This window comes from Mytilus edulis, chromosome 4, assembly GCF_963676685.1.
Source record: "Mytilus edulis chromosome 4, xbMytEdul2.2, whole genome shotgun sequence".
Taxonomy (NCBI): domain Eukaryota; kingdom Metazoa; phylum Mollusca; class Bivalvia; order Mytilida; family Mytilidae; genus Mytilus; species Mytilus edulis.
This window is the reverse complement of record NC_092347.1, coordinates 5821658-5849495: the sequence shown is the minus strand read 5'-3', so window position 1 is coordinate 5849495 and position 27838 is coordinate 5821658. Positions and strand designations below refer to the sequence as shown.

General features: G+C 33.4%; 1 protein-coding gene and 3 long non-coding RNA genes across 4 annotated transcripts; 1 reads left to right on the top strand and 3 right to left on the bottom strand.

The window, feature by feature from the left end:
- The first annotated feature begins 3385 nt into the window (after positions 1-3385).
- Positions 3386-8718, top strand: LOC139518798 (uncharacterized). Its single transcript, XM_071310360.1, has 2 exons — positions 3386-4087; positions 7163-8718. The coding sequence occupies exons 1-2, from the start codon at positions 3553-3555 to the stop codon at positions 8143-8145; spliced, it is 1518 nt and encodes a 505-aa protein (XP_071166461.1). The 5' UTR covers positions 3386-3552; the 3' UTR covers positions 8146-8718.
- Positions 8719-8737: 19 nt separating this feature from the next.
- On the bottom strand, positions 8738-12043 carry LOC139518799 (uncharacterized). Its single transcript, XR_011663458.1, has 3 exons — positions 11975-12043; positions 10585-10649; positions 8738-10334 (listed from the first exon to the last, which is right to left on the bottom strand). It is a non-coding gene; the product is annotated as an uncharacterized lncRNA (long non-coding RNA).
- A 475-nt stretch (positions 12044-12518) lies between these two features.
- On the bottom strand, positions 12519-15248 carry LOC139521688 (uncharacterized). The gene is made up of 3 exons (XR_011664050.1): positions 14482-15248; positions 13257-14158; positions 12519-12763 (listed from the first exon to the last, which is right to left on the bottom strand). It is a non-coding gene; the product is annotated as an uncharacterized lncRNA (long non-coding RNA).
- A 2-nt stretch (positions 15249-15250) lies between these two features.
- LOC139521689 (uncharacterized) lies at positions 15251-27809 on the bottom strand. Its single transcript, XR_011664051.1, has 3 exons — positions 27675-27809; positions 21922-21990; positions 15251-15875 (listed from the first exon to the last, which is right to left on the bottom strand). It is a non-coding gene; the product is annotated as an uncharacterized lncRNA (long non-coding RNA).
- Between the last annotated feature and the right edge of the window lie 29 nt (positions 27810-27838).

Genomic DNA, 27838 nt, shown 5'->3' with positions numbered 1-27838 from the left:
ATAAAAATATACACATAAAGAAAATCATTATACATGTAATGATAATTAATGAAATAATTGTTAACTATGTTTAAAACGAGATAAAATCAATGTAGTGGAAAAATGTTCGAAACCTGTTTTGAAACTATTTGCTTGGAAGAACTGTCTCAGGACTCATAACTCAAGAACTGTAAAAGTGAAGCTGCCAAAAATTGAACTTAAACTGAGTTTAGTGATAATAGGCAATGTATATATACATTTCATTAAATTTAGTTGAGACAAACTTAAATTAATAGAACAGAAACGAAAACATTCAGGAATTTTTCCATATGTAAAGGGGCATAACCCTAGAATGGTAATCAAAGTGCTTGCAAGTTATTTATTCACTTAGTCAATTTAAATATGTTATAATACAGGTACCTTAATTTGCTACTTTTATAGATGAGTGGTCAAATTTCAGACATTTTATACTAGACATTTCAGTTTCTTGGATATTTCCATTAAATGGAACTTGAAGACGTACTTTCTTTTTTGTTAATACAATGTAAAGACAAACACAAGGGGAGTTTTGAAATTAAAAAAAAAATAATACTTGAATAGCATCTCTACATATTAGGTGTGTTTTAAGTTAAATTTGTGAAACAATTCTTTTGAAATAATTCATTTTTATTATATTTTCACGATTTCAGTAAAAAAAACCATCATTTTTAGATGCATATTTATCTAATTTAAAATATATCACTGGTGATTTCTTCAAATTAGCACAAATGATCTTAATACATGATTCTAGTAAAAAAAACATCATTATATATTTATCTTATTTAGAAAATTCCATCATTGATTTCTTCAAATTGGCACAAATAATCTTTAGACATATGCATGTGTTGTAGTAATTTATTAGAATGATCAACTAAATGGTGGAGTGATAATTTGCACGTCACAATGTCAACAAGGGGAGTAATTATAAATAGAAAATGAGAGTTGGTATGAAAGTAAACTTTAAAAAGAATGTTAAATAAAATTGGTTGAATAATTTTTAATCAAATTTTGCAGAGGTACTGCTTCCAATTGGCTTCCCTCAGAGTTACGTGCCTCTAATTGGGACCACTCTGCCAGGGGTACTGCTTCTAATTAGCTTTTGCAGACAGAGGTATATATGTACTGCTTCCAACTAGCTTTGCAACAAGACAAAGGGTGTGCTCCCAATTAGCTTCACTAAGAGGTACATGCTTCTAATTGGCTTCGCTCAGACAGCCATACTACTTCCAGTGTTGTAATGGTACGGATTTGCAAGTCTATACTACTTCTATTGTTGAAATGGTACATAATTGCAATTAATTGTCGTCCAAATTTGCAAAAACATATTTTATTTAACATTCTTAATCCAGTTTAATGTCATACCTACTTTCACTCTCTATTTGTAATTTCTTCTTATGGTGACAAATTGTGAAGAACACATTATCACTTGGGAATTTTGTACTCTTCTGTAGTTTTAATCCTGATGAGGGTGTGGTAGGAACCAAAACTTGTCTATCTTATTAAATAAGACAACCTTTTCATTAGTTGATTACTGTATACCACTATCTCTTATATTTAAATTTTTTGATAAAAGAAACAATTGTTCGATCATCATTTTATAAGCACTTTCTTTACAGTTATCCCATTTGCAGAGGACATGGGCATTGACCAGCATATTAACTGTTCTGTTAAGTTTAAAACACGGTGTTTGATGAATCAAGTTTGATTTAGACCTTTTAAAAAACTTGAAGCCGATTATTTGATAACTCTCATTTATCATATATGTTTGTCACCAATGTATGAGCGAAACAAAATTATATGAAATATGAAAAGACTGAAATCTAAAGATTTTATCATAGCTGTTATGTGGTGGTTCTTTTTTTTAAGGGAAAGCAGTTTGCTTCTCAGTTTCAAAATAATGAACTTTCCCCGAAAACACTAGTTTATGTTGATAGATGATTAATAAAGGAGTCAAAAGAGCAAAAATAATTTAAAGGTCAATGTGCTCGTTTCCGAGATACAAACAATTGGTTTTTTTGCGGGTAAAATATTCTCTCTTGACTTATCATAGCTTTAACATTGACAAGTTTAAGTTTTAATGAGACTTTAACAGATGGCTTATCATTAATACATGTTAAAGATTTATAAATAGAAAAATGGGGGTCAATTTTTTTTTAAGACATTCAAATGAATAAAACCAGAGAATTCTGAAAATCTGACAAATATCCCAAAACATGACAAGTGAACTTCCTTAGTTTCATACATAACAAAATGTACTTTCAGATTTCAGCTTACTACTTCAAATTGTATTGAAATCCCTCCTTTACAACGAAATATTTCCAGTAAAATTCCTACACTGGCACAAGTTCTTTTTAATAAGTAATAAAGGGAAGATAATCACAAATTCTGATAACCAAGTTGATATTATCCCATTTCACCTTATATTAATAGGGGGCTTGTTATTTTATGCATTACATAAAATGAAATTAAAAAGGTATTGGGGGGGGGGGGGGGGGGGGGGGGGTGTTTCTAAAAAATTGTAATTTTGTCCATCAAATTAAAATTTGTTATTTCTATGCTTAATTGACATGATACAAAAAGTCTAAGTGCAATAAGACTTTTGAATTGAACTTTTTTTGCAGACAGGGTACTTTAATCTTTAATCTTTATTGAAAAGCACTTTACGCCCATATGGGCAAATGGCTTAAAACATGATATATAATATACAGTTTACATATATAAAGCAATGAAAATTAACAATGCAGACACTTTGAATTATAATCCTTGTCTTTCTTTAAATCAATATACTACAAGAGATTTTAAATCATGTTAAGGACTCCCTGCCCTCAGTCTTAGTGACTTTTTTAAAAAGGAGTCTAATTTGCAAGTGTCCTGTTTTGTTTCAGGATTGCATGAGGATATGTTTTAATTTATCTATATCATTTAAGTTATTATATTTATTTTTTCATTTAAAAATTCTTTTCTTAATTGTTCATTTATTTTACATTTAAAAAAGAAATGAAACTCATCACAATGTGTACATAGTCTTAAATCTCTGGGAATTTTCCTGTATCTACCAGTTTTTATTAATAAACAGTGGTCACTTATTCCAAATTTACAAATTAGTTGTCTATATTCAAAATTTTGAGAAAGTAGGTATGGTTCAAAGTTATAGCTTTTTTTATTTTTTTAAAAAGTTGGAGTTTGCTATTCTCTTGTAAATTTAATATTTTATCATTATATAAATTTTCATAGGAGTTTTCCAAATTTTGTTTGTATATTAGCCTATTATTTTTATCCTTATTTTGGTTAACAATTTCTAAATCATTTTGACTTCTGACATGATTTACATATGAGTACCAAGAATAAATGCCTGCATTATGGCGTACAATGGGAGGCAACTCTCATTGTACATAATTGATGACGCCTTGTAAGAATTGCTTCCCTTTGATGCTTCATCCGGGTTCGTATTGCCATGTGGTTTTGGGCGGAAGAGCATGTTCCAGGCCACTTTTATTATGTAATTGATATAAAACATTTTTTTTTGGACATCCGATGGAAAACAATAGAACAAGAAAACCTCCAGCGTACTTAAAAGACTTTATTCTATCATCTTTTGAAATGCAGAAGGATTTCGATTCAGTTACAGAAGCTGGAGATATAATTAATTCTGAAAACGTGGTTCATCGTCAGACATCAACACCGAAATCAGACGAAGCATGTGCTGGCGTTCGTCCAAAATTACCTTCATCTACGAACATTGTGAGTGAACTTGATAAGACAATTCAAGAATTAACAATACAAAACAAAATTTTGGAACGTGATTTGTTGGCGAAACAACACGAGCTCCTTGTAGCCAAGAAAACATCCGGTGGTGAATCTTCAAGAACCAAAGCGAAGGACAATGGTCAAAAAGTTAAAACATTAAAGCTTCCATCGCTTAATGAGTTACGGAATCAAGATAAAGTTGGAAAACAGGCTAAAGAGCTTACTCGACAGCTGCTTAATCAATCTTCGTCCTCTTCCGATGATTCTGATTCTGATTCTTCAAATGATAACGACGAGGATAAGGACAAAGCTCAAATCAAAGGTAATGATTTACCATATGTTATATTCAAAGATAAACAAAAAAGAACAGCAGTTTCCGGTGAAGCAAGAGCTGCTAAGGATAGAGTTAAATATGATGTGCCATGGCCACACGAGCATGCACAAACCAAATCGGTCAATTATTCTGATAAAGATTTCGGTCTAGCACAACTAGTCAGAGGTGAAACATTCATTGTGCATAACATTGAAAAACAAGCCATTTCTGTGCACAGACAAAAACATCTCATTAATTTGCTTTATCTCGTTGAAAAATACCCCTTTGCGGAGATAAAGGATTTTCACGCCGAAGTTTTGCGTTCCATAGAAAGAGGTCACAAAAATTGGTCGCATGCATTTGTTGAAGAACAAGGCCGTACTCTCGTCACCCCCCTCACTTCGTCTTCGTCTACCCCGACTAAAGCATTTTTCAAGGATAAGCCGGTTAATCGCAATCCAATTTGCGGCGCATATCAAGCGGGAAACTGTAGTCGATCCGGAGATCATTTTGGAGCCTATGGAGACAAAAAACTATTGCATGTTTGCAGAAAGTGCGTCCGTAAAGGAAAAGATTCGAGTGATGCGTCTGTGCTACATCCTTCGAAGGATTGTCCGCATCATCAATGATGTTCAACTTCAGTGCTACATTGTGAATCTACTAAAATGATCAGTAATAGTATTATTCAAACGAAATTATATTCCCCTGTAATTACAGGTGTGTTACTGTGTGATAATTACGAAAATGATGTTGTGAAACCCCCTGCAATTATGTCAGGTGCGATTGCTTCCCCTGATTATTCAGGTGTGTATGATGAGTTAACGAAATCTTATTCCCCTGCAAATATAGGTGTGTTGTTTGATAATTCACAAGATGCCTTAGGAATATCCTCTGCATATGAGGCAGATGTTTTGAGTAATATTTATGATGTTTCGTCATGTGAATCTATAGGCGAGTCAAGTTCCGTAGGTTTTAATTTAACAGGCGTTGGTTATTGTGACAATGCTTGTAGTGAAAAAACGTCCCCTGTGTTTACAGGTGTGTCTATTTATGAAAATGATTCATATTTATTGCAATCTTTATTATGTAGCACTGATTTTGACACTGTTGTCAAAGATAACAATTACATGAATTACAATGTTGTTGATGAAACTTATAATGTACTTTTAGCTTCAAGTATTTGTCCTTGGTTTACGAAAACAGCAGGGTCTATTGATTTTGAGTATTCACCAGATATGAGTGGAAATATTTTGAAAGATGTATCAACCAAATTTTGTGAAATGAATATAAATAATTTTTCAAGTGTTCATGAAGCCGTGTTCTACAGTGGCAAGCCGAATTTTGCATATTGTAAAATTCCAGTACGTTCTAATTTCAACATACAATTGTGGGAACAACTTTTAGAAGATTATCATGATAAAATAGTCGTTGAATTTTTGAAGTATGGATGGCCGTTAAACTATATCAAAGATACACTGCCCGATCCCCCCACACGTCGACAAAATCATCTTAATCAGTTTTCAAGTTTTATTGATTCATATATTTCAAAAGAATCAGACCTTGGGGCTATTTATGGTCCTTTCCGAAAGAACCCTCTTTGTTGTCATTTAACATTATCACCATTATTCACAGTTCCTAAGGGAGATTCCGATAGGAGAGTAATTGTTGACTGTTCGCATGGCAATAATTTGTCCATAAATGAAGGCATACCTTCGGACACCTTTTTGAATGAAACTTTTAAACTTTATTATCCTAGACACGAAGAATTTATTGCTTTGCTCTTGAATCACGGTCGTGGGTGTGCCATTTGGAAGTTGGATTTGTCCCGGGCTTTTCGTCAGCTAGTATTAGATCCGCACGACTTGCATTTACAAGGTTATGAATGGAGGGGACAAATTTTTATTGACAATCGTCTTATTTTTGGTATGCGCTCTTCGCCACAGGCATGTCAACGAACAACGAATGCTGTTTCCTATATGCTATGGAAATCTAACATTCATACAATAAACTATGTTGATGATTTTGGTGGTGTTAGTGACAATCAGAACGCTGAACATGATTATAATTTTGTTTTAGAATTGTTTCAGAGGTTAGGATTAGAAGTCAGCAAAGAAAAGTGTTTGCCGCCGACAAAAGTTTTGACATTTCTCGGCAAGGAGTATAACTCAATTGACATGACAGTCCGAATTCCAGAGATTAAATTACAAGAGACTTATGAGTTGTTACAAAGATTTGAAAAGAAAAAACATTGCACCAAACGTCAGTTACAACAAGTTATTGGCAAGTTGGCTTTTATTTCCGAATGTGTCCGAAGCGGAAGACTTTTTATTTCACGCATGTTACAGACATTACGAAAATACCATTTCAATCATTATCGTGTTCATATTACAGATGAATTTAGACAAGACATTCGGTGGTGGTTATTATTTTTACATGACTATAATGGAATTAGTATAATTCCCGATGTAGATTGGTCTTCACCAGACGCAATTATTTCCTCTGACGCGTGTCTCAAGGGTATTGGTGGTGTCAATTTCACGACATTTGAATATTTTCATTCGGATATACCGGAGTCTTTGCGGGACATGCACATATCTGTGCTTGAAATGTATGCGATTTACATAGCAATTCAATTCTGGACATCAAGTATCTCAAATAAACGGGTACAGCTGTTTTGTGACAATCAATCATGTGTTGAAATTTTAAATAGGGGAACAGGACGTGATCAGGAAATGTTGAATTTGGCACGTCAAATATGGTACTTGTGTGCGTTAAGTAATGTTCAACTGCGTGTGAGTTATATAGCATCTGTTGAAAATAGGTTATCGGATTTGCTATCCCGTTGGAATCTTTCGGAGAAGAACAGATCACAGTTTTTTATAGAATCTAAACTTTACAATTCAGATTTTATTGAGAAAGAAGTGTTTGGTCATATGTTTAATGATATTATAAACATTTAGATTTTCATACATGATACATTGACTTTTTTTTTTTTTTTGCGCATATTTAGTGTCAGATAAGACTAACTTTGATAATTAATATGACATTAATGTTTATCTAATTACTGTTGTTTATGACTTCCAGGTCTTAAGTCCAGAAGAGCAGTTTTGCAGAAAGAGGTCAAGCTTGCTAAGGGTGCAGCCTTTCGGCCTGGTACTTATTCAAATTTGAAGAGTCAACTCAATGCATACCATATTTTTTGTGTTTATTATAAATTTCGACCATTTCCTTGTATTAAGGATATATTGTGTGCTTATGCATGTTTTCTATCCAAGAGTTTAAGCAGTTTTTCATCTGTTAAGAATTATATTTCTGGCATTAAGACCTGGAGTCAACTTTTTGGTTTTACTGTGGAACCTTTTTTATCTACAGAATTCAAATTGACTTTAAGAGGATTGAGTCATAAGAATCAGCATGTGGCTGTGTCAAAATTACCATTGTTACCTACACATTTAATTGATATTGTTAGGTTGTTGAATATTTATGATTATTTAGATGCTTGTTTATGGTGTTTTCTAACGTTTGCTTTTTTTGGTATGCTTAGGGCGTCAAACCTGGTCAGCAGAAGCTCTACATCTTTTAATTCCCGTGAACAATTGATCAGAGATAATGTTGTTGTTAGTGAAAAGGGTATCCTCCTTTTATTGAAATGGTCAAAGACTAGACAAGATCATGATTACACCCATCAGGTTTCTCTGTGTTGCTCAGTTGAGCCATCAATATGTCCTGCTCGAGCTTATAAGCATCTTGTGTCTTTAATACCTGGTGATAAGAATGCTCCCGTTTTTGCTTTACCTGTTCATGGTAAATTATTGCCTTTATCTAGATCCGTTTTGTTGAACCGTTTTAGAGAGTTAATTGTTCTTGTTGGTTTAGACCCTTCAGTTTATTCTTTTCATTCGCTGAGACACGGAGGGGCTACATTAGCCACCAAGGCTGGCATTCCTGAGATTTTATTGAAACATCACGGAGACTGGAGATCTGATTGTTTTCAGACTTACATTAAACAAGCTAGTGTTGATATGTATCGGGTTACGTCAGCTATGAATTATTTGATTGGTAGTTAGTGTTAGGGTATTTTCGCCGGTGTATTTTTATATTCTTGATTTGATGTTGTTGGGTTTTTTTTTTTTTTTTGTTTTTTTTTTTTTTTTATGTATATATTATTAACCCCTGTGTTTGGCGACTTCGTTTTGGGTTCAGGTGCTTCATATTCACATTTTGTTCATTGTAGCTTATTGATACCATGCTTGGTATAACTATATATGCATTACTATAATAAAGCACCTTTCGCCAAACACTATTAGTTGTCAATTGCGTACAATGGGAGGCAACTCTCATTGTACATAATTGATGACGCCTTGTAAGAATTGCTTCCCTTTGATGCTTCATCCGGGTTCGTATTGCCATGTGGTTTTGGGCGGAAGAGCATGTTCCAGGCCACTTTTATTATGTAATTGATATAAAACATTTTTTTTTTTTTTTTTCTTTTTATTGTTAATTTTTTCTAATTACTTTTATTATTACCCACATTGGGGTTCAGGTGCTTCATATTCACATTTTGTTCATTGTAGCTTATTGATACCATGCTTGGTATAACTATATATGCATTACTATAATAAAGCACCTTTCGCCAAACACTATTAGTTGTCAATTTAAAGTTTTTGCCAAATTTAGTGTCTCTTTTAGTAAGGGGCTAGTTTCTTTAATGCAAATTTTATTTTCATTTTTCAGTGGAAATTCCAAAAACTTGCATGTAATTTTATTCTCAACATGCATATATTTGAACCACTAACTATCCTACAGAAGAAAAAAGTTTCATATGAAAGGAAACGGGTACATTTATCTTTGAAAATTGTTTTTTTACAGACTTAAAGTTAACTCTGTAAGATGGAATTCAACTAACTCAATTTTGATGTACATAGCTCCTTATCAGGGAATTTGCAGAATCTACATTTACTTATCAGAGAATTTTCTGAATCTACAGTTACTGAACTCATCTCTTAGGCCCAAGAACAGTTATTTTAATGTGCATTTGATGATTTCTTTTACTGTAGACAATAAACACAAATAAAATAAATTACACTTGTTTTGAAATTTTTTAAGGTGTAGTGCACTACTTATGGGACAAATGATATCAAAATTATAGAAAAGTCTATCGGCTCTAACTCAAAATATGGACATTTATATGTTAAGGTGGTCAGTAATTCAATAATATACAAAATTTATCATTACATTAAGTACATATTGTACACAAATTATTGTTTTACAGAAACTATATTATTTTACATTCCCTGAAAGTAATAAAGGTGTTTCATCAATATTCTCCTGTTTTTTGGACTTGTCAAAAATTCAGCCAAAAATGCTTAGCATAACTCAATGGATGGATGCTTTGTTAAACGTACTGCTCAAATTACAGAAGAGAATGTCTAAGTTATATTGGTAAACTTGCACTAAAGAAACTTCTAGTATGAGGCATTAAACAGGTGCATTACCTCCCCTTCACAATGTTAAACTTATGATCAATTACAACTGAGTCGAGTACCTGTAGCAATAGGCTTGATTTTTAGTCAAGGTAGTAAATAAGGATTTCGTACATATTGCTACATGTAATCTCTTGAATGTATTATTACACCAATTTTGACAATAATATTTTTGATTTCCTAAAACCATTGCCATACTTAAATTATTTACAATATTTTTATTATTTTTAGATTCTCCATTCTTAACCAATGTAAATGTTAACTTAATAAGAACCATTTTATCTGTAGCCACAAGTAAAAAAAATCCATAGCATTTAATGGCAGAGAGAAAAAGAAAGTTGAGTGAAAATTCAAAACACAATACACTAACCTTAATTAAAACTTCCACTCTTGTTGAAAATAGAGAATCTTTACATTTATTATTTTAGAAATTATCAACTACATTCTTTCTCTTGTTTATGCAAGATTTGTATGAACCGTTCATATTGGAAACTGTTCGGTAGAGTTAGAAAGACCCCAAAGGGAAATATGGTCTCTCTTGGTCTTCTGCAGACTGGCAGTAAAATCCTTGCAAGAGAAAGGTGTCTGTTTGGTAGTGCAGGATATACAAATTGGCAGTCATGTCCAGTGTCAGAATGGGGATGTTAAATATGATGTCTTGTGAAGAGAGAGTGCCCAGCTGTCAACATATTAAGAACCTTCACAATTAACATCTCTAAGGAGTATGGAGAATTTATCACATAATTATATCCTACAGCCACAGTAATACTTATCTGAAAAAGAAATACACTTTTCAATTTTCTGTCATATTTTAAGAAACTGAAATAGGCAAAAAATAGCAAACTTGGAATAACAATTAAAGCAGAGAAACTTTTCAAAATAATAATTTTTCCCTTCCTAAAACTTGACAGGTCATTTGAGAAAATGTTAAATTGTAAAAAGATTATACAAATCACATGGGAGTTTACATGATCTTAAATAGAAAATTTTAAAAATCTATAAAATTTATTAGTTCTTTCTTACTTTTAAAAGTCAACTCTAATAGCCATTTCCAACATCAATCTGTAGGTACAAGCTGGAATGCTAGCCTGAAAAATAAAATGCTTAGTCATTGAAAATAGTAAAAAAGGAATCACTGTTGGTATACTTTATATGTACATTATATATAACAAGAATGTGTCCCCAGTACACGAATGCCCCACTCGCACTATCATTTTCTATGTTCAGTGGACCGTGAAATTGGGGTAAACCCTCTAATTTGGCATTAAAATTTAAAAGATCATATCATAGGGAACATGTATACTAAGTTTGAAGTCGATTGGACTTCAACTTCATCAAAAACTACCTCGACCAAAAACTTTAACCTGAAGCGGGACAGACGGACGAACGGACGAACGCACGAACAGACGGACGGACGGACGCACAGACCAGAAAACATAATGCCCCTCTACTATCGTAGGTGGGGCATAAAAATATTAAAATAGATATACAACATTTTAAGGGAGTTGGCTTCTCAGTTTCAAAATAATAAACTTTTCAAAACACTAGCATAAAACTGAGAATGGATATCAAATATATTGATAGGGGATTAATAAAGGAATCAAAAGAGCAAAATAGTATATAGGTCATCATGCTTGTTTTCAAGATATTAGCCATTGAAATTTTGGCGGGAAAATGTTCTCTCTTGACTTTTTATTATTTACAAGTTAAAGTCCTCAAAAACTATTAAAAAAATAATTAAAATTTTATAAGATTTTAATAGACAGCTTATCATCATACATGTAAATGAATTATAAAAAGAAAAATGGGGGTCACCAGGCTTAATTTGTTAATGCATTCAAATGGATAAAACTAGAGGATTCTGAAAATCTGACCAAAATTCCAAAACATGACAAGCAAGCTTCCTTAAGGTAAAAGAAGATGCAGAGAACATAATGTGACAACATTCCAACAACACTAACAAATACGACACTCTTTCCAACATCTGAAACCCCAAAGAGTGAGAATCCCTCTCAGCCTTGACAGCTTAGGGGGAGATTTTGTGTTAATGACAATTTGAAGTTAAATAAATGACCTGTACACTAACTACAAAACCAGTGGCGGATCCAGAACTTTTCATAAGGGAGAGGGGGGGGGGGGGGGGGGCATTCCAGTCAAGCTTCAGTGATTCCCTATATAATCAACCAAATTTTCCCCACAAAAATTGGATCCGCCTATGAAAACACCAATAAAACCAGGCGCAACGATCTCTACCTAGTTGAAGTTGACATAGCAAAAAAGATTTTCAATTACCGGTACTATTAAATCAAATATTAAAACAACTGACCAAAAGTTTTCAAGCCCAGTGATAGCTGATTGTTTCTTTTTATTGACAGTATGATAAAATTTGTTTAAATAGAGGAATTATACGTACTTGTATTTAAGATATCTTATACCACAAGTCTAACTCCCCTTCATGAAAACATTGGCACTCTTTTATAACCTAAACAGGAATAAAAATTGACACAAATTATATATTTTACAAATTTATTAAATTGCCAGCCTAAATTTTTATTAATTTATTCTGTATTCTGACTGCCTTATAGTGAGTTATCTCCCACTGAAAGAAACATTCTTGCTGTTTATTGTACTAGTCTCCCTTGAAGTAAAAATTCTATCAGGATTTACTTTTCATGGCATTAAATTTTATTCGTGTATACTGGAAAAACATTTATCAAATATTTTTGATTTGAGCGTCACTGATGAGTCTTATGTAGACGAAACGCGCGTCTGGCGTACTAAATTATAATCCTGGTACCTTTGATAACTATTATCAAACTGATAAATATCTTTTTTTGTGTGTTGTAAATGTGCAAAATAAAAAAAATGTGTGTTGCCTTATAGATAATCCTTATAGATTTTATCACATTTTCCCTGATAATGTACAGAATTAATTGACTTGAATATACTTGCATAATTTCTTTCATGACAAAGCCTCAGACTTGTTTGAAGATCAATGTAATAATTAATCTTCATTCCAGCTGCTATCCTTGCTGCTTGATTGCTTACATGGCAAAGCCTAGGACTTATTGAAGATCTTAGTTAACATCTTCCATGGAGTTGCTACTCATCTGCCATCTCGACTGAAACTTGGACCTTCCTTTAAGCTTCTTATCCAGATCTGTGTCAATGACGCAATTTTCTGTGTCTTTGCTCTTTTTGCCTGTAATTCATTAACCATTTTCATTTTAACTTTTTTAGCAGTAATATGAAGACTGTTTAATGATAACATCATTAATTCTGAAATTAATGTTTGCAGATAATTATCAGAATGTGGTGGCTTAAACCAAAATAATCTGATGAATACATTTTGAACAAACAATCTAAACAAAGTCATATTTTCCCAATTAAAATGTAAATAAATATGTAAATAAATATCCAAATTGTCAATATTAAGTCTATTTGTTGTAATAATTAAATTAGAAATTAATGTGATGCATGTTTTATTTCAAATCCTAAATTGGGGTGATCAGTCTATTTACAAATACAAATAATTCTTTTAGAATTATATTTCATTAGAGAATAAATTTGAACAAGATATTATCGACAAATTTTTAATAAAATTTCAAGTGGTCTTTCAAAAGAAAAACTGATTTTATTTACCTAAACTTTTAAAAAAAATAGTTTAAATACAAATGTTATGACCAAATACTTACATCATCATTATCTGGTATCTAAAATGAAACCATCTTCCTACAGGTGTAGGACTGAACTTTCATCTAGGCTCATCCATCTGTAATACAAACTTAAATCATCTTAATATTTATGAGACAACAGTTAGTAAATTGAAAAAAAATATATACTTAACTCTGTGGACAACGTGTCCATCAGGAAAAAACACCATACACCTATAGAAAAAGGAAAGAAAAAACACCATCCTGGACGCACCTAGAGGAAACCTGGGCAAAAGGCATACAAACATGCACACAATCTTATCTTAACATACCAGCTGTCCGTTGGATCCTTTGATCCCACCTAGAAGAAACTTGGACAAAAAGGCATACAAACATACACACAATCTTATCTTAACATACCTGTCCGTTAGATCCTTTGACGCCACCTAGAAGAAACTTGGACAAAAAGGCATATAAACATACACACAATCTTATCTTAACATACTTGTCCGTCCAATCCTTTGATGCCGCCTAGAGGAAATTTGGACAAAAACAAATACTAACATACACACAACCTTATCTTAACATACCTGCTGTTTGATCCTTTGACGCCACCTAGAGGAAATTAAGACAAAAAGGCATACAAACACACAATCTTATCTTAACATACCTGTCCGTCCTATCCTTTGACGCCACCTAGAGGAAACTTGGACAAAAGGCATATAAACACACAATCTTATCTTAACATACCTGTCCGTCCGATCCTTTGACGCCATCTAGAGGAAATTTGGACAAAAATGCATACAATCACACAATCTTATCTTGACATACCTTTCCGTTGGATCCTTAAATGACGCCACCTAGAAGAAACTTGGACAAAAAGACCTACAAACATACACAAAATCTTATCTTAACATACCTGCTGTCTAATCCTTTGACGCCACCTAGATGAAATTTGGAGAAAAAGGCATACAAACACACAATCCTATCTTAACATACCTGTCCGTCCTATCCTTTGACGCCACCTAGAGGAAACTTGGAAAAAAACTCATATAAACACACAATCTTATCTTAACATACCTGTCCGTCCTATTCTTTGACGCCATCTAGAGGAAATTTGGACAAAAATGCATACAAACACACAATCTTATCTTGACATACCTTTCCGTTGGATATTTTGACACCACCTAGAAGAAACTTGGAGAAAAAGGCATACAAACACAAAATCTTATCTTAACATACCTGCTGTCTAATCCTTTGATGCCACCTAGATGAAATTGGAGAAAAAGGCATACAAACACACAATCTTATCTTAACATACCTGTCTGTCTCATCCTTTGATGTCACCTAGAGGAAATTTGGACAAAAGGGCATACAAACACACAATCTTATCTTAACATACCTGCTGTCTGATCCTTTGACACCACCTAGAGGAAACTTGGACAAAAAAGGCATACAAACACACAATCTTATCTTAACATACCTGTTTGTCTGATCCTTTGACGCCACCTAGAGGAAATTTGGACAAAAAAGGCATATAAACACACAATCCTATCTTAACATACCTGTCCGTCTGATCCTTTGACGCCACCTATAAGAAATTTGGACAAAAAGGCATACAAACATGCACACAATCTTATATTAACATACCTGCTATTGGATCCTTTGATGCCACCTACAGGAAATTAAGACGAAAAGGCATATAAACACACAATCTTATCTTAACATACCTTTCCGTTGGATCCTTTGACGCCACCTAGATGAAACTTGGACAAAAAGGCATACAAACATGAACACAAGCTTATCTTAACATACCTGTCCATTGGATCCTTTGATGCCACCTAGAAGAAACATGGACAAAAAGGCATACAAACATACACACAATCTTATCTTAACATACCTGCTGTCTGATACTTTGACGCCACCTACAGGAAATTTGGAGAAAAAGGCATACAAACACACAATCCTATCTTAACATACCTGCTGTCTGATGCTTTGACGCCACCTAGAGGAAATTTGGACAAAAAAGGCATACAGACAATCCTATCTCAACATACCTGTCTGTCCTATCCTTTGACACCACCTAGAGGAAACCTGGGCAAAAAGGCATACAAACTCACAATATCATCTTAACATACCTGTCCGTCTGATCCTTTGACGCCACCTAGAGGAAATTTGGACAAAAATGCATACATGCACACAATCTTATCTTAACATACCTTTCCGTTGGATCCTTTGACGCCGCCTAGAAGAAACTTGGATAAAAAGGCATACAAACATACACACAACCTTATCTTAACATACCTGTCTGTCCGATCCTTTGACACCATCTAGAAGAAACTAGGACAAAAACGCATACAAACATACACACAATCTTATTTTAACATACCTGTCCGTCCAATCCTTTGATGCCACCTAGAGGAAACTTGGACAAAAAGGCATACAAACATGCACACAATCTTATCTTAACATACCTGTCTATCCAATCATTTGATGCCACCTAGAGGAAACTTGGACCAAACGGCATACAAACACACAATCTTATCTTAACATACCTGTCCGTCCGATCCTTGAACGCGGCCTACTAAGAGGAAACTTAGACAAACAAACATGCACACAATCCTATCAAAACTTACCTCACTGTCTGATCCTGGACATCACCTAAAACATAAAATGAAATAGATAACCATACTTCACTTATAATTCTTTAAAGTAACCTATAGAAATAAAAAAAGAAAAAAGAAATACACCTATAGAAAATAGAAAGAAAAAAACACCATACATATGAAAACATAAAAATGAAATATACTGAGCCAAAAAAGTTTAGCCACATTATTTTTTCTTTTTTTTTTTGTTGTTTCTGGATTTTTTTTTATTAAACATCATTGATATAATCCTTAGTTTTACCTGAAATTTTAAACAGTTTTTAAACAGCTTTTTGCCAGGTGATTGATTTCATGCCGTTGCAGCGTTGCATGTGTAATTGATGTTTTACCATCTGTACCTGTACTTTTAAAACGGATTTTTTTTTTGCACTCACGTTCAGAAACACACCATTGGTAAGAAAAACACATAAAAGTTTGAAAAAATTGCATGGGGCGTCAACTATGTCTCTCGGAAAATGACTGTCAGATGGCTCTTGGAATGGTTGATGCCAACATGAGTGTTGCTGACATCGTAGCTCGATTTATGTGCATAAGTCAACAGTTTAGGGACTAGCAAACAGAAATTAACAAATTGCAACAGCACAGGATAGGTCGATATGTCGTAGACCAAAAACAACCATTGTCAAGGGAGGAGCGCTACCTTCGCTTTACGTCAACATTTGGTAAGTTTCTTCTGGCCACAAGAGTAGTGCATTGACTAAGGGTAGCTGCTGGTGTTCCTGCCAATCCTTTATTGATGAACTTAGAACATGGCAGAGAAATTGATTTTGAATAACACTATACTCATTTCCGCATTTTGACCCTCCCGCACTCCATACAAAAAATATCCTAATGAATATGAGTGCTAAACATTCATGTTGCTTCTGACATGTCATAATTCCATTTTTTTATTATCATTTTTTAATAAAATAAAATTTCATATTTTTGTTGCTGTACATTTTTGGCTCAGTATAGATAAACATACATCACTTTCGATTCTTTGAAGTTACCTATGCTATATATTTTCTATAGGCTATAAAAAATATAAAGAATCTTAAAATCCAATTGTTCAGAGAACAATTGCAGATCTTTCCACAAGTAAGGATAATTTTAATAGTATTCTTAAAATTTTAATTGGATTACCTCCCAAACACTAGCAAATTTACCTCACGATATCGGGATATAGGTATTTAGTCAGATCTTTACACGTACTTGTGATTTGTTTAAAAGAGGTTTTTCATAAAAACAAACGAAGAAATGTCGAAATGTTCAGAACTTAATTAAATCTGTATTTGGGTAAGATGGTGCAGCATATGATTTTTATTGCTTCTTACACTTTGAGAAGCGAATAATCTTTAGCTACTTTATTTAAATATTGTGTAAAAATGTTAATTATGAGCTATGAAAGTCAAGTGGCTCGAGCATTTTTCTGAGGAAGTTTTAAAAAATTGCAAAGAAATATTTTACAGTGGGTTAGCTTTCATTAGTCTTCACTATTTATAGAATTAACAACTTTTTATTATATTTATAATTAAGAATGATGACATCATTGAAGATGAATCACGATTGCAGGTGCAATTTTATTATATTGATGTGCCATTTGTATGCAAGAGTGAAATTCCGTTGTATTATGTGCCAATTCGAAACAGTTATGCGAGTATTGTCTTCCTTTAACAGGTTCATTATTTTATAATTAAGTTTAGGTTTCTGATATAATTTTGAATAATTACAAAATGTATCAATTCAATATATTTCAGTTTTTGTTATTGGGGAATCAAGAACATTGGTGTACGAATATCATTTCATAAATTTGAAACGTTTAAAATGATAACGTACCAATATAAAGAACCGCTTATCATTTTTGAAAAAGACTATAAATCAAAATCAAATTATTGATCGTCCCTTCATGATAGATTGATTGGGAAATGAACCAGAGTTATCTAATGAGGGGGAGAGAGGGACTAGCAAGCAATTTTAAATTGAATCTTATTTAATGTTAAAACAATTTTCCACTATAAACAAATGTTACTTTATACAAAAATAAGGACTTAATTAGCTAAATCTACAAATTTTATTAGATATTATGAATTTTTATAACAATAGATTAATATGCTACTTACACTGCTTTTAAAGTTTAAGTTGTCTTTTAACCAGAAAAACCCTTGTCCCCCCTTTTTTGCCCCTTATTGCTTAATGATTTGTTCCATTACCCCCTATAACCATCCTTTGTAGTATGGAAACTTGTGGTATCATTTCAGAGAGATTTATACACTTTTAAAAAGATAAGTTATTGATTGAAAACTACCACTAGCGGCTCTTGAGAGCCAGTGTCGCTCACCTTGGATCTATGTGAATATCAAACAAGGGACACAGATGGATTCATGACAAAATTGTGTTTTGGTGATGGTGATGTGTTTGTAGATCTTACATTATTGAAAATTCTTGCCTCTTAAAATTTTCTTTATCTATAATAAAATTGGCCCTTTAGTAACAGAGGAAAATATTTTGTAAAAATTAACAAAATTACCGGTAATGAAAATTGTTGAAAATTGACTATAAAGGGCAATAACTCCTTAAGGGGTCATCTGACTATTTTGGTCATGTTGACTTATTTCTACATCTTACTTTGCTGAACACTATTATATTTTATATTATTATTAAACATAGATATTGATTTTTTTAACAATTTAATTCCCTGTCAGATTTGCTCTAAATGCTTTGGTGTCAGAGTTATAAGCCAAAATCTACATTTTACCCCTATGTTCTATTTTTAGCCATGGCAGCCATCTTGGTTAGTTGGCTGTGTCACCGCACACATTTTTTAAACTAGATACCCTAATTATGATTGTGGCTAAGATTGGTTAAATTTGGCCCCGTAGTTGCAGAGGAATTTTTGTGAAAGATTACAAAAATTTACGAAAAATTGGTAAAAAATTACTATAAAGAGCAATAACTCCTTTTAAGTCATGTTGACTTATTTGTAGATCTTTCTTTTTTGAACATAATTGATGTTTGTAGTTTATATCTATCTATAATAATATTCAAGATAATAAATCAAAAACGGCAAAATTTCAGTAAAATTACCAATTCAGTAACCCAACAAGCCCTTGTCCAATTCAACTGAAAATTTCAGGGCAGATAGATCTTGACCTGATAAACAATTTTAATCCATGTAAGTTTGCCTTAAATGCTTTGGTTTCAGAGTTATAAGACAAAATCTACATTTTACCCCTATGTTCTATTCTTAGCCATGGCAGCCATCTTGGTTGGTTGGCCGGGTCACCAGACATACTTTTTAAACTAGATACCCTAATGATGATTGTGGCCAAGTTTGGTTAAATTTGGCCAAGTAGTTTTAGGAGAAGATATTTGTAAAAGCTAATGAAGCTGGACGACACCGGACGCCAAGTGATGAGAGAAGCTCACTTTGACCTTTGGGCCAGGTTAGCTAAAAATGCTTATTTGGGCCCCTTTTTGGCCCCTAACTAATTGAAACCCTTCGAGCAAGAACCCAAAAAACTCAATTCCAGCCTTTCCTTTGTAGTAAGAAACCTTGTAGTATAATTTCAGAGAGATCCATACACTTATTGTCTGTAAACTAGAAAAATGCTTCTTTTTGGCCCTTTTTTGGCCTCTTATTCCTAAATGTTTAGGGATATTAACCCCAGACTGACACCAAACATTCCCTTCATTATATGGAATCTTGTGGTACAATGTCAGAGAGATCCATACAATTAAACATAAGTTATTGTCCTGAAACTTCACAAATGCTTGTTTTTGGCCCCTTTATGGCCCTTAATTCCTTGACTGTTTGCCCCATAACCCTAACAAGAAATCCCAACCTTCTACTAAATAGTATGAACATTATGATACAATTTCAGAGTAATTGAAATACTTATACACAACTTATTGTCCTGAAACAAGATAAATGTATGTTTTTGGTCCCCAAAATCAATCCCAACCTTCCTTTTGTGGTTATAAACATTGTGTTACATTTTAGTGATTTCCATGTACTTATACTAAAGTTATTATCTGGAAACCATCCGTCTTTGGACGCCACTGACGACGACGATGACGTGATACCAATATACGACCGCAAAATGTTTTGCAGTCGTATAAAACTTTTACTACAGAGTGAATGTAATGTTTCCTAGCAGAAAAACTTAAGTCTATTTATAAGTAAATGGGAAAAACAGGATTTTTTTTTTTACCAAAATTTACTTCTGGATACTGTACTATGTTATGACCACAAACAAGCTTCTGTCAAAGTTTGGTAGAAATCCAGGATAGTTTTAGAAAGTTATTAAAATTTCAACAAGAGTGCACACCCTGAAATGTCTCGCCTTATTTACTAATCATTGATATTATGTTGACAGTTCTAAGTATAAAGCTTTAGTACAACTGTCCTATAAACTTAACTTTAACCAGGACAAGAGTGCACACGCTGAAATGTCTTGCCTTCTTTACTAATCATTGATGATAGTCCTAAATATAAAGCTTTATAACAACTGTCACATAAACTTAACCAAGAAAACTAAACATTGACCAACGAACCATGAAAATGAGGTCAAGGTCAGATGAACCATGCCAGGCAGCTAACAATTCTTCCATACAACAAATATAGTTGACCTATTACTTATTGTTTAAGAAAAACAGTCTGACCAAAACACAAAAACTGAATGCTGAGCAATAAACTGTGAAAATGAGGTCAAGGTCAAATAAAACCTGTGTGACTGACATAATGATCATACAATATTTCCATACACCAAATATAGTTGACCTATTGCATATATAGTATAAGAAAAAAAGACCAAACTCAAAAACGTAACTGTGACCAATGAATCATGTAAATTTGAGGTCAAGGTGAGATGAAACAAGCAAGCTAGACATGTACACCTTACAATAATTCCATACACCAAATATAGTAGACCTATTGCATACAGTATAAGAAAAACAGACCAAAACACAAAAACTTAACTATAACCACTGAACCATGAAAATGAGGTCAAGGTCAGATGACACCTGCCAGTTGGACATGTACACCTTACAGTCCTTCCATACACTGAATATACTAGACCTTTAATTGCTTATAGTATCTGAGATATGGACTTGACCACCAAAGCTTAGCCTTGTTCACTGATCCATGAAATGAGGTCAAGGTCATAGTGAAAACTATCTGACTGGCATGAGGACCTTGCAAGGTACGCACAAACCAAATATAGTTATCTCATTACTTATAATAAGGGAGAATTCAAAATTACAAAAAAGTTGTCACTGAACCATTAAAATGAGGTCAAGGACATTGGACATGTGACTGACGGAAACTTCGTAACATGAGCCATCCATATACAAAGTATGAAGCATCCAGATCTTCCCCCTTCTAAAATACAAATTTTTTAAGAAGTTATCTAACGCCACTGCCTCCACAGCCACCTGATCACTATCCCTATGTTGCAGGCTGACTTATGTATAAATCCTAAAACCAAATTTCAGAAATTCTTGTATTGTAGTTCCTGAGAAAAAAGTGGCGCAAATTTTCAACTTGGCTATTAGGTGTAAAATGATACACGTGTTCGGTAAACAGGAAGTTGCTTAGAGATGAATCTGAAAAGGCATCACTTGGTATAGCTGATATATATATTTACCCCCAAACTAAATTTCAGAAATCATTGTATTGTAGTTCCTGAGAAAAATGAGATGAAAAATATTCATGGGACGGAAGGACTGATGAACTGATGACCGACAGACAGAGGTAAAACAGTATTACCTACCCCCACCTCCCCTCCTTTTTCAAAAGGGGGAGGGGGTAAAATGAGTTGTAAAATGTTGATTTCAAGTTATTAGAACATATATTATAGACATTAAGTAACTATAAAGAATTGTATTACTGTATAATATAAATTATAAAATACATTTCATTCGAGTATAAATTTGAAAAAGAAATTTTGGACTAATTTGTAATGATTTTTAAAGCTGCTTCTCCAACTGATTTGAAAACTATTTTTATTATCAAACAAATTTTAACATGGTTTCAAATACAATTGTAATGAGCAAATACTTACATCATTATCTGGCAACTAAATGAAATCGTCGGCCTGTAGGTGACTGAACTTTCATCTGGGCTCATCCATCTGTAATACAAAATAAAATTATTCTTATATGTACAGAAAACAGTTAGTAATTGAAATAAAAATATACTTAAATCAAAGTATTATGAAGATATCCAAATTGAAAATCAGAAACTTTTCTTTTGTTCTGTTAGACTAAATTAGAGAAAAGATTTCCAATTGTCAATGGTAAGAAAAATTCAGAGTTGACTGCCAAGAGCGCATGATAAGCTGGACGCTTTTTAAAGAATAAAGTTCCATAAGTCCTCAATGTTATAAATTTAAAAAAAAAGAATTAAAGGAGGTTTAATTTAATAGGTAGAAACCTGTCACCAAATTTCATGAAAACTGCTCAAAGCACTTGAGTTATTGTCTGAAAAACGGGAAAATCCCCAATTTTTTATAAATAAAATCTCGTGACTTTTAATATAAAACACAAAATTTAAAATTTATAAAGATTGAAAGAATTAATGCAAATTGGTTAAAGCATTTTGGAGTTAATGTTGGACCATAATATGTTCCCTGAAATATGAGTAAACAGTCCAACGAGAATTCAAATGATCTAAAATAAAAGTTTTGACATTCACGCGGCCCATAATTCACAACTTTCAGGAAGTGATATTACAATGAAAGATGACCTGAATATCACTCGGGTAACAAACTTTTAGAAAACATGATATGCTGAAGGCCACAACAAATTAATTTCTAGTTCTTCTTACACTTATCAAAAAAAAGGGTAGCAAGAGAGCGAAAGTTTGTTGGGTTTTTTTTTCTTCAAAATTTCATTACGTCTTGGCAGGCTAAAGATTTTTTTACTAGCGACCAATATTATTTTTGAAATATTTAAAAAATAAAATCTATGAAAAATATTTTATGCCACCTACTAACCTCTCAGAGAGCATAACGTTTTATAAGCAAGGGTTTTTAATCCACAGAGTTCTGAACTCTGTACACAATGCATCATATTTAACATTCATGTTTTTTTACCGCATGCAGTGATATTAATGCCCCACTCTAACGAGGGTTTTACTTCCAGTTTGAGAAAGCCCTATGGTGACCTGATATTTCTAGTCCCCAGTCACCCAAAAGGGGGGGGGGGAATTTAATAGAAATCAGATCTTTATGTATATGGGATATATTGATCTGTGTTGAAGGTCATACTATGTGTGAACTGTATTGGTTACAAACCTCAACAAATTTGGTCTCTGGTGAAAGTTTGTCTCACTTTCACAATCATACAAATTATTTTTAAAAGATTTAGTACATTGTTCAGTTGGATTGATGTGCTACTTCAATTACCACAAACACTTTCTTATCAATTTCCATGCTTTATAACTTTGTAATGATACTAAAAAATATAAATTAAAGTTTGGAGGAAAAAAAACTTCAGATGAACCATGCCAGACAGACATGTACAGCTGACAATTCTTCCATACAAGAAATATAGTTAATTGACCTATTGCTTATACATGAAGTTCATGAAAAACAGACCAAAACACAAAAACTTAACAAAGAGCAATAAACCATGAAAAAGAGGTCAAGGTCAGAGGAACCATGCCAGACAGACATGAACAGCTGACAATTCTTCCATACAACGAATATAGTTAATCGACCTATTGCTTATACATGAAGTTCATGAAAAACAGACCAAAACACAAAAACTTAACAATGAGCAATAAACCATGAAAAAGAGGTCAAGGTCAGATGAACCATGCCAGACAGACATGTACAACTGACAATTCTTCCATACAACAAATATAGTTAATCCACCTATTGCTTATACATGAAGTTCATGAAAAACAGACCAAAGCACAAAAACTTTACAATGAGCAATAAACCATGAAAAAGAGGTCAAGGTCAGATGAACCATGCCAGACAGGCATGTACAGCTAACAATTCTTCCATACAACAAATATAATTGACCTATTGCTTACAGTTTAAGAAAAACAGATCAAAACACAAAAACTTAACAATGAGCAATGAACATGAGGTCAAGGTCAAATAAAAAATGTGCGACTGACATATAGATCATAATATTTCCATACACCAAATATAGTTGACCAATTGCATATAGTATTAGAAAAAAAAAGACCAAAACTCAAAAACTTAACTTTGACCACTGAACCATGAAAATGAGGTCAAGGTCATGACACCTGTCAGCTAGACATGTACACCTTACAATTATTCCATACACCAAATGTAGTAGACCTATTGCAAACAGTATAAGAAACTGAACCATGAAAATGACGTCAAGGTCAGATGTTACCTGCCTGAGTTGGACATGTACACCTTACAGTCCTTTCATACATTGAATATGCAACACCTTTTGCTTATAGTATTGGAGATGAGGACTTGACCATCAAAACTTCATCTTGTTCACTGATCCATGAAATGAGGTCAAGGTCAAGTGAAAACTGTCTGACGGGCATGAGGACCTTGGAAGGTACGCACATACCAAATATAGTTATCCTATTACTTATAATAAGAGATAATTTATCATTAGGCAAAAATCTTAACTTTTTATAACACTAGTCACTGAATCATAGAGATTAGGTCAAGGACATTGGACATGTGACTGACAGAAACTTCGTAACATGAGGCATCCATATACAAAGTATGAAGCATCCAAGTCTTCCACCTTCTAAAATATAAAGCTTATTAAGAAGTTAGCTAATGCCACCACCGGATCGCTCACTATCCCTGTCGAGCTTTCTGCAACAAAAGTTGCAGGCTCGACAAAAACAAGAATGTGCCAAAAGTACATGAATTTGTACTATCATTTTCCATGTTCAGTGGACCGTGAAATTGGGGTCAAAACTTTTAATTTGGCATTAAATATATTATCAAAGGTAACATGTGTACTAAGTTTCAAGTTGATTGGACTTCAACTTCATCAAAAACTACCTTGACCAAAACCTTTAACCTGAAGCGGGACAGATGGATAGATGAACGGAAGGACAAACGAAAAGACGGACGAAGAAAACGGACGCACAGACCAGGAAACATAATGCCCTCCACTATTGTAGGTGGTGCATAAAAAAAGTTAACAAATATAATAGTATCATTGAGGTTCCATTCCAATGCATTGCATTGCCATCATTGGGATTATCTCTTCATCCATATTATATTGTCATCAACACATTGCAAAATCTTCCAAATTATTCAGAGGCCTCAGTGCTTAATATAGTGCCAAATTGTGGACTTCCACTAAGCCTTTAAACATATTGCATTATCAGTCTGATTAAAATTTTGGTTTTATATATTTGAAGACACAGGTTTCTTTTATAAAAATAAGTACTTTTTTCTGAACAGAAACTGCAGCTGTATAAATATGTTGACTCTTACTGAAATTCAGGTGGTTTATATTATCAGACAAGAGGAATTTCTTTCGGGAAAGTGTTTACTTTTGTGAAATATAAAATAATTTGAGTTTTAATAAGGCAAGGATTTTTAATTTATTGGTTTATTGATAGACTTAATTCTTTGAAATTTTCATGCAGAAATTTCATTCTTTTTTTATTTTGCATTTAAAATTTCTGTCATGAAGGCATGTAAAATAAACTTATCTAGTTCTCCTGAAAAGTTATTTTTGTTGATGACCTGTGCCTTGACATTTTTGTAATTAAAATTGTTCCTTTTCATCTGTTCATTAGGTTAAATTTATAATTTCATAACTATAGCTTGCTTGGCATTTTTAGATAACAGAAATCATATGGAAAAAAAACATGCCAAGTTAATTAATTCAAAATAATGCTTAGCTTACATCACATATTGTGCATGTAGCACATTTCCATAGTGACCATAAAATATGATTTTGTTGTAGCATTCATGGTTTTTGCAGGACCTACACAAATTAATATACAGGTTGCCACCCCCAGGTGGAGATAACCCTTAAATTTGGGACTGTCCATCAGTCAATGGGGTGACATTTTACTAAAAGTTGAAGAAAAACTTAAAAGGGGGAAAATTTTTGGACATGTTTTGACAATATAATACCAGATCCAGAACTTATCATAAAGGGGGACTGCTGACCGTCCTAAGGGGGGGGGGGGGGGGGGCACTACAGTCTAGCTTCAGTGAATCCCTATACAATCAACCAAATCTTTCAAAAGAAAGCCCCCCCCCCCCCCTTTGGACCCGCCTATGGTTCTTTGGGTAAAGTTTCTTCAAATAATATAATTATGTGCTCATTTGTACAAAGTGACTTTTACAATAATTTTTTTTTATATCACTTGAATATTGTTGAAGTGTACAACAATAATAGGGATAGTCATTACATTGATGGGTTGTTCCCAGCCTGAAATGATTAATAACTAGATATCATTGAGATGGGAGCCATCTCTGTGGGCCCCGCTGTGAATAATGTGCATTAAAAAATTGTATCTTTACCATAGGACATGGGTTTGTCAACTGAAATCAAAGTTTTTGACCTTGACCTTTGACCTAGGAAGTTGTAACTTAACTATGACACACCCTTTGGTGTTGGTTTATAAACATGTCAAGTATAAACTTTGAAATGATAACGGTTCTCAAGATATAGAGCGGACACGATCTTTACCATAGGACATGGGGTTGTCAACTGAAACCAAAGTTTCTGACCTTGACCTTTGACCTATGAAGTTGCACATAAATTATGACACACCCTTTGGTGTTGGTTTATATACATGTCAAGTATAAACTTTGAAATGATAACGGTTCTCAAGATATAGAGCGGACACGATCTTTACCATAGGACATGGGGTTGTCAACTGAAACCAAAGTTTTTGACCTTGACCTTTGACCTAGGAAGTTGTACATAAATTATGACATACCCTCTGATATTGGTTTATATACATTTCAGGTATAAACTTTAAAATGGTAACGGTTCTCAAGATATAGAGCGGACACAATCTTTACCATAGGACATGGGGTTGTCAACTGAAACCAAAGTTTTTGACCTTGAACTTTGCCCTAGGCAGTCGTTCATAAATTATGACACACCCTCTGGTGTTGGTTCATATACATGTCAAGTATAAACTTTGAAATCATAACGGTTCTCAAGATATAGAGCGGACACGATCTTCACCACAGGACACAGGGTTGTCAACTGAAACCAAAGTTTTTTTACCTTGACCTTTGACCTAGGAAGTTGTACATACATAATGACACGCCCTCTGGTGGTGGTTAATAAACATGTAAAGTATAAAGTATGAAATCATAATGGTTCTCTAGATATGGAGCGGACACAAAGTTAAAGTGTTACGGACGAACGGACGGACGGACAGACTGATCACTATAGGGCGACCCGCCTAAAGGCGGGGCCCTAATTAATAGTTGTCAGTACAACAAAAATGATAGACTCAACTATACAATCCTGTCAAGCACTGAATATGGTTTATACTACATAATACTTTATAGATCTATTTTTTTTTTTATTTCTATTTATTTCTATGGCATGTTATTTCAACTCGATTTACACCAACAATAAAAAAAAAAACACGCAGGCCGTGAGGGTCGAGTAGACCCGCCAGGGAAAATATAGTAGTGTAACAAATTGAAAGCAGATTATTGAATTATGAAATTTGAATGTTAAATCTTCTTTATGGATTGTCTTTTTATAAACTCGTTTTCAAAAGCCACCAAAATAAACTTGACATTTTGTGCAAAACTTCTATTACTATTCCATTAATTTGTTAACATGTTTTCATTAAAGAAAGAATAAAACTTACTTTATGCAAGAGACTTTTCAACCAAAGTGATATGTATCCTAAGTGAACAGCCTGTTTCGTGTAACTAGTAATTCAAAATGCATTCCATGATAAAGTGTTCACAAATTAGAACAAAAGAACTATTCCGCCAAATCATATAGTGCCCAAAAACATAGCCGTCAGGC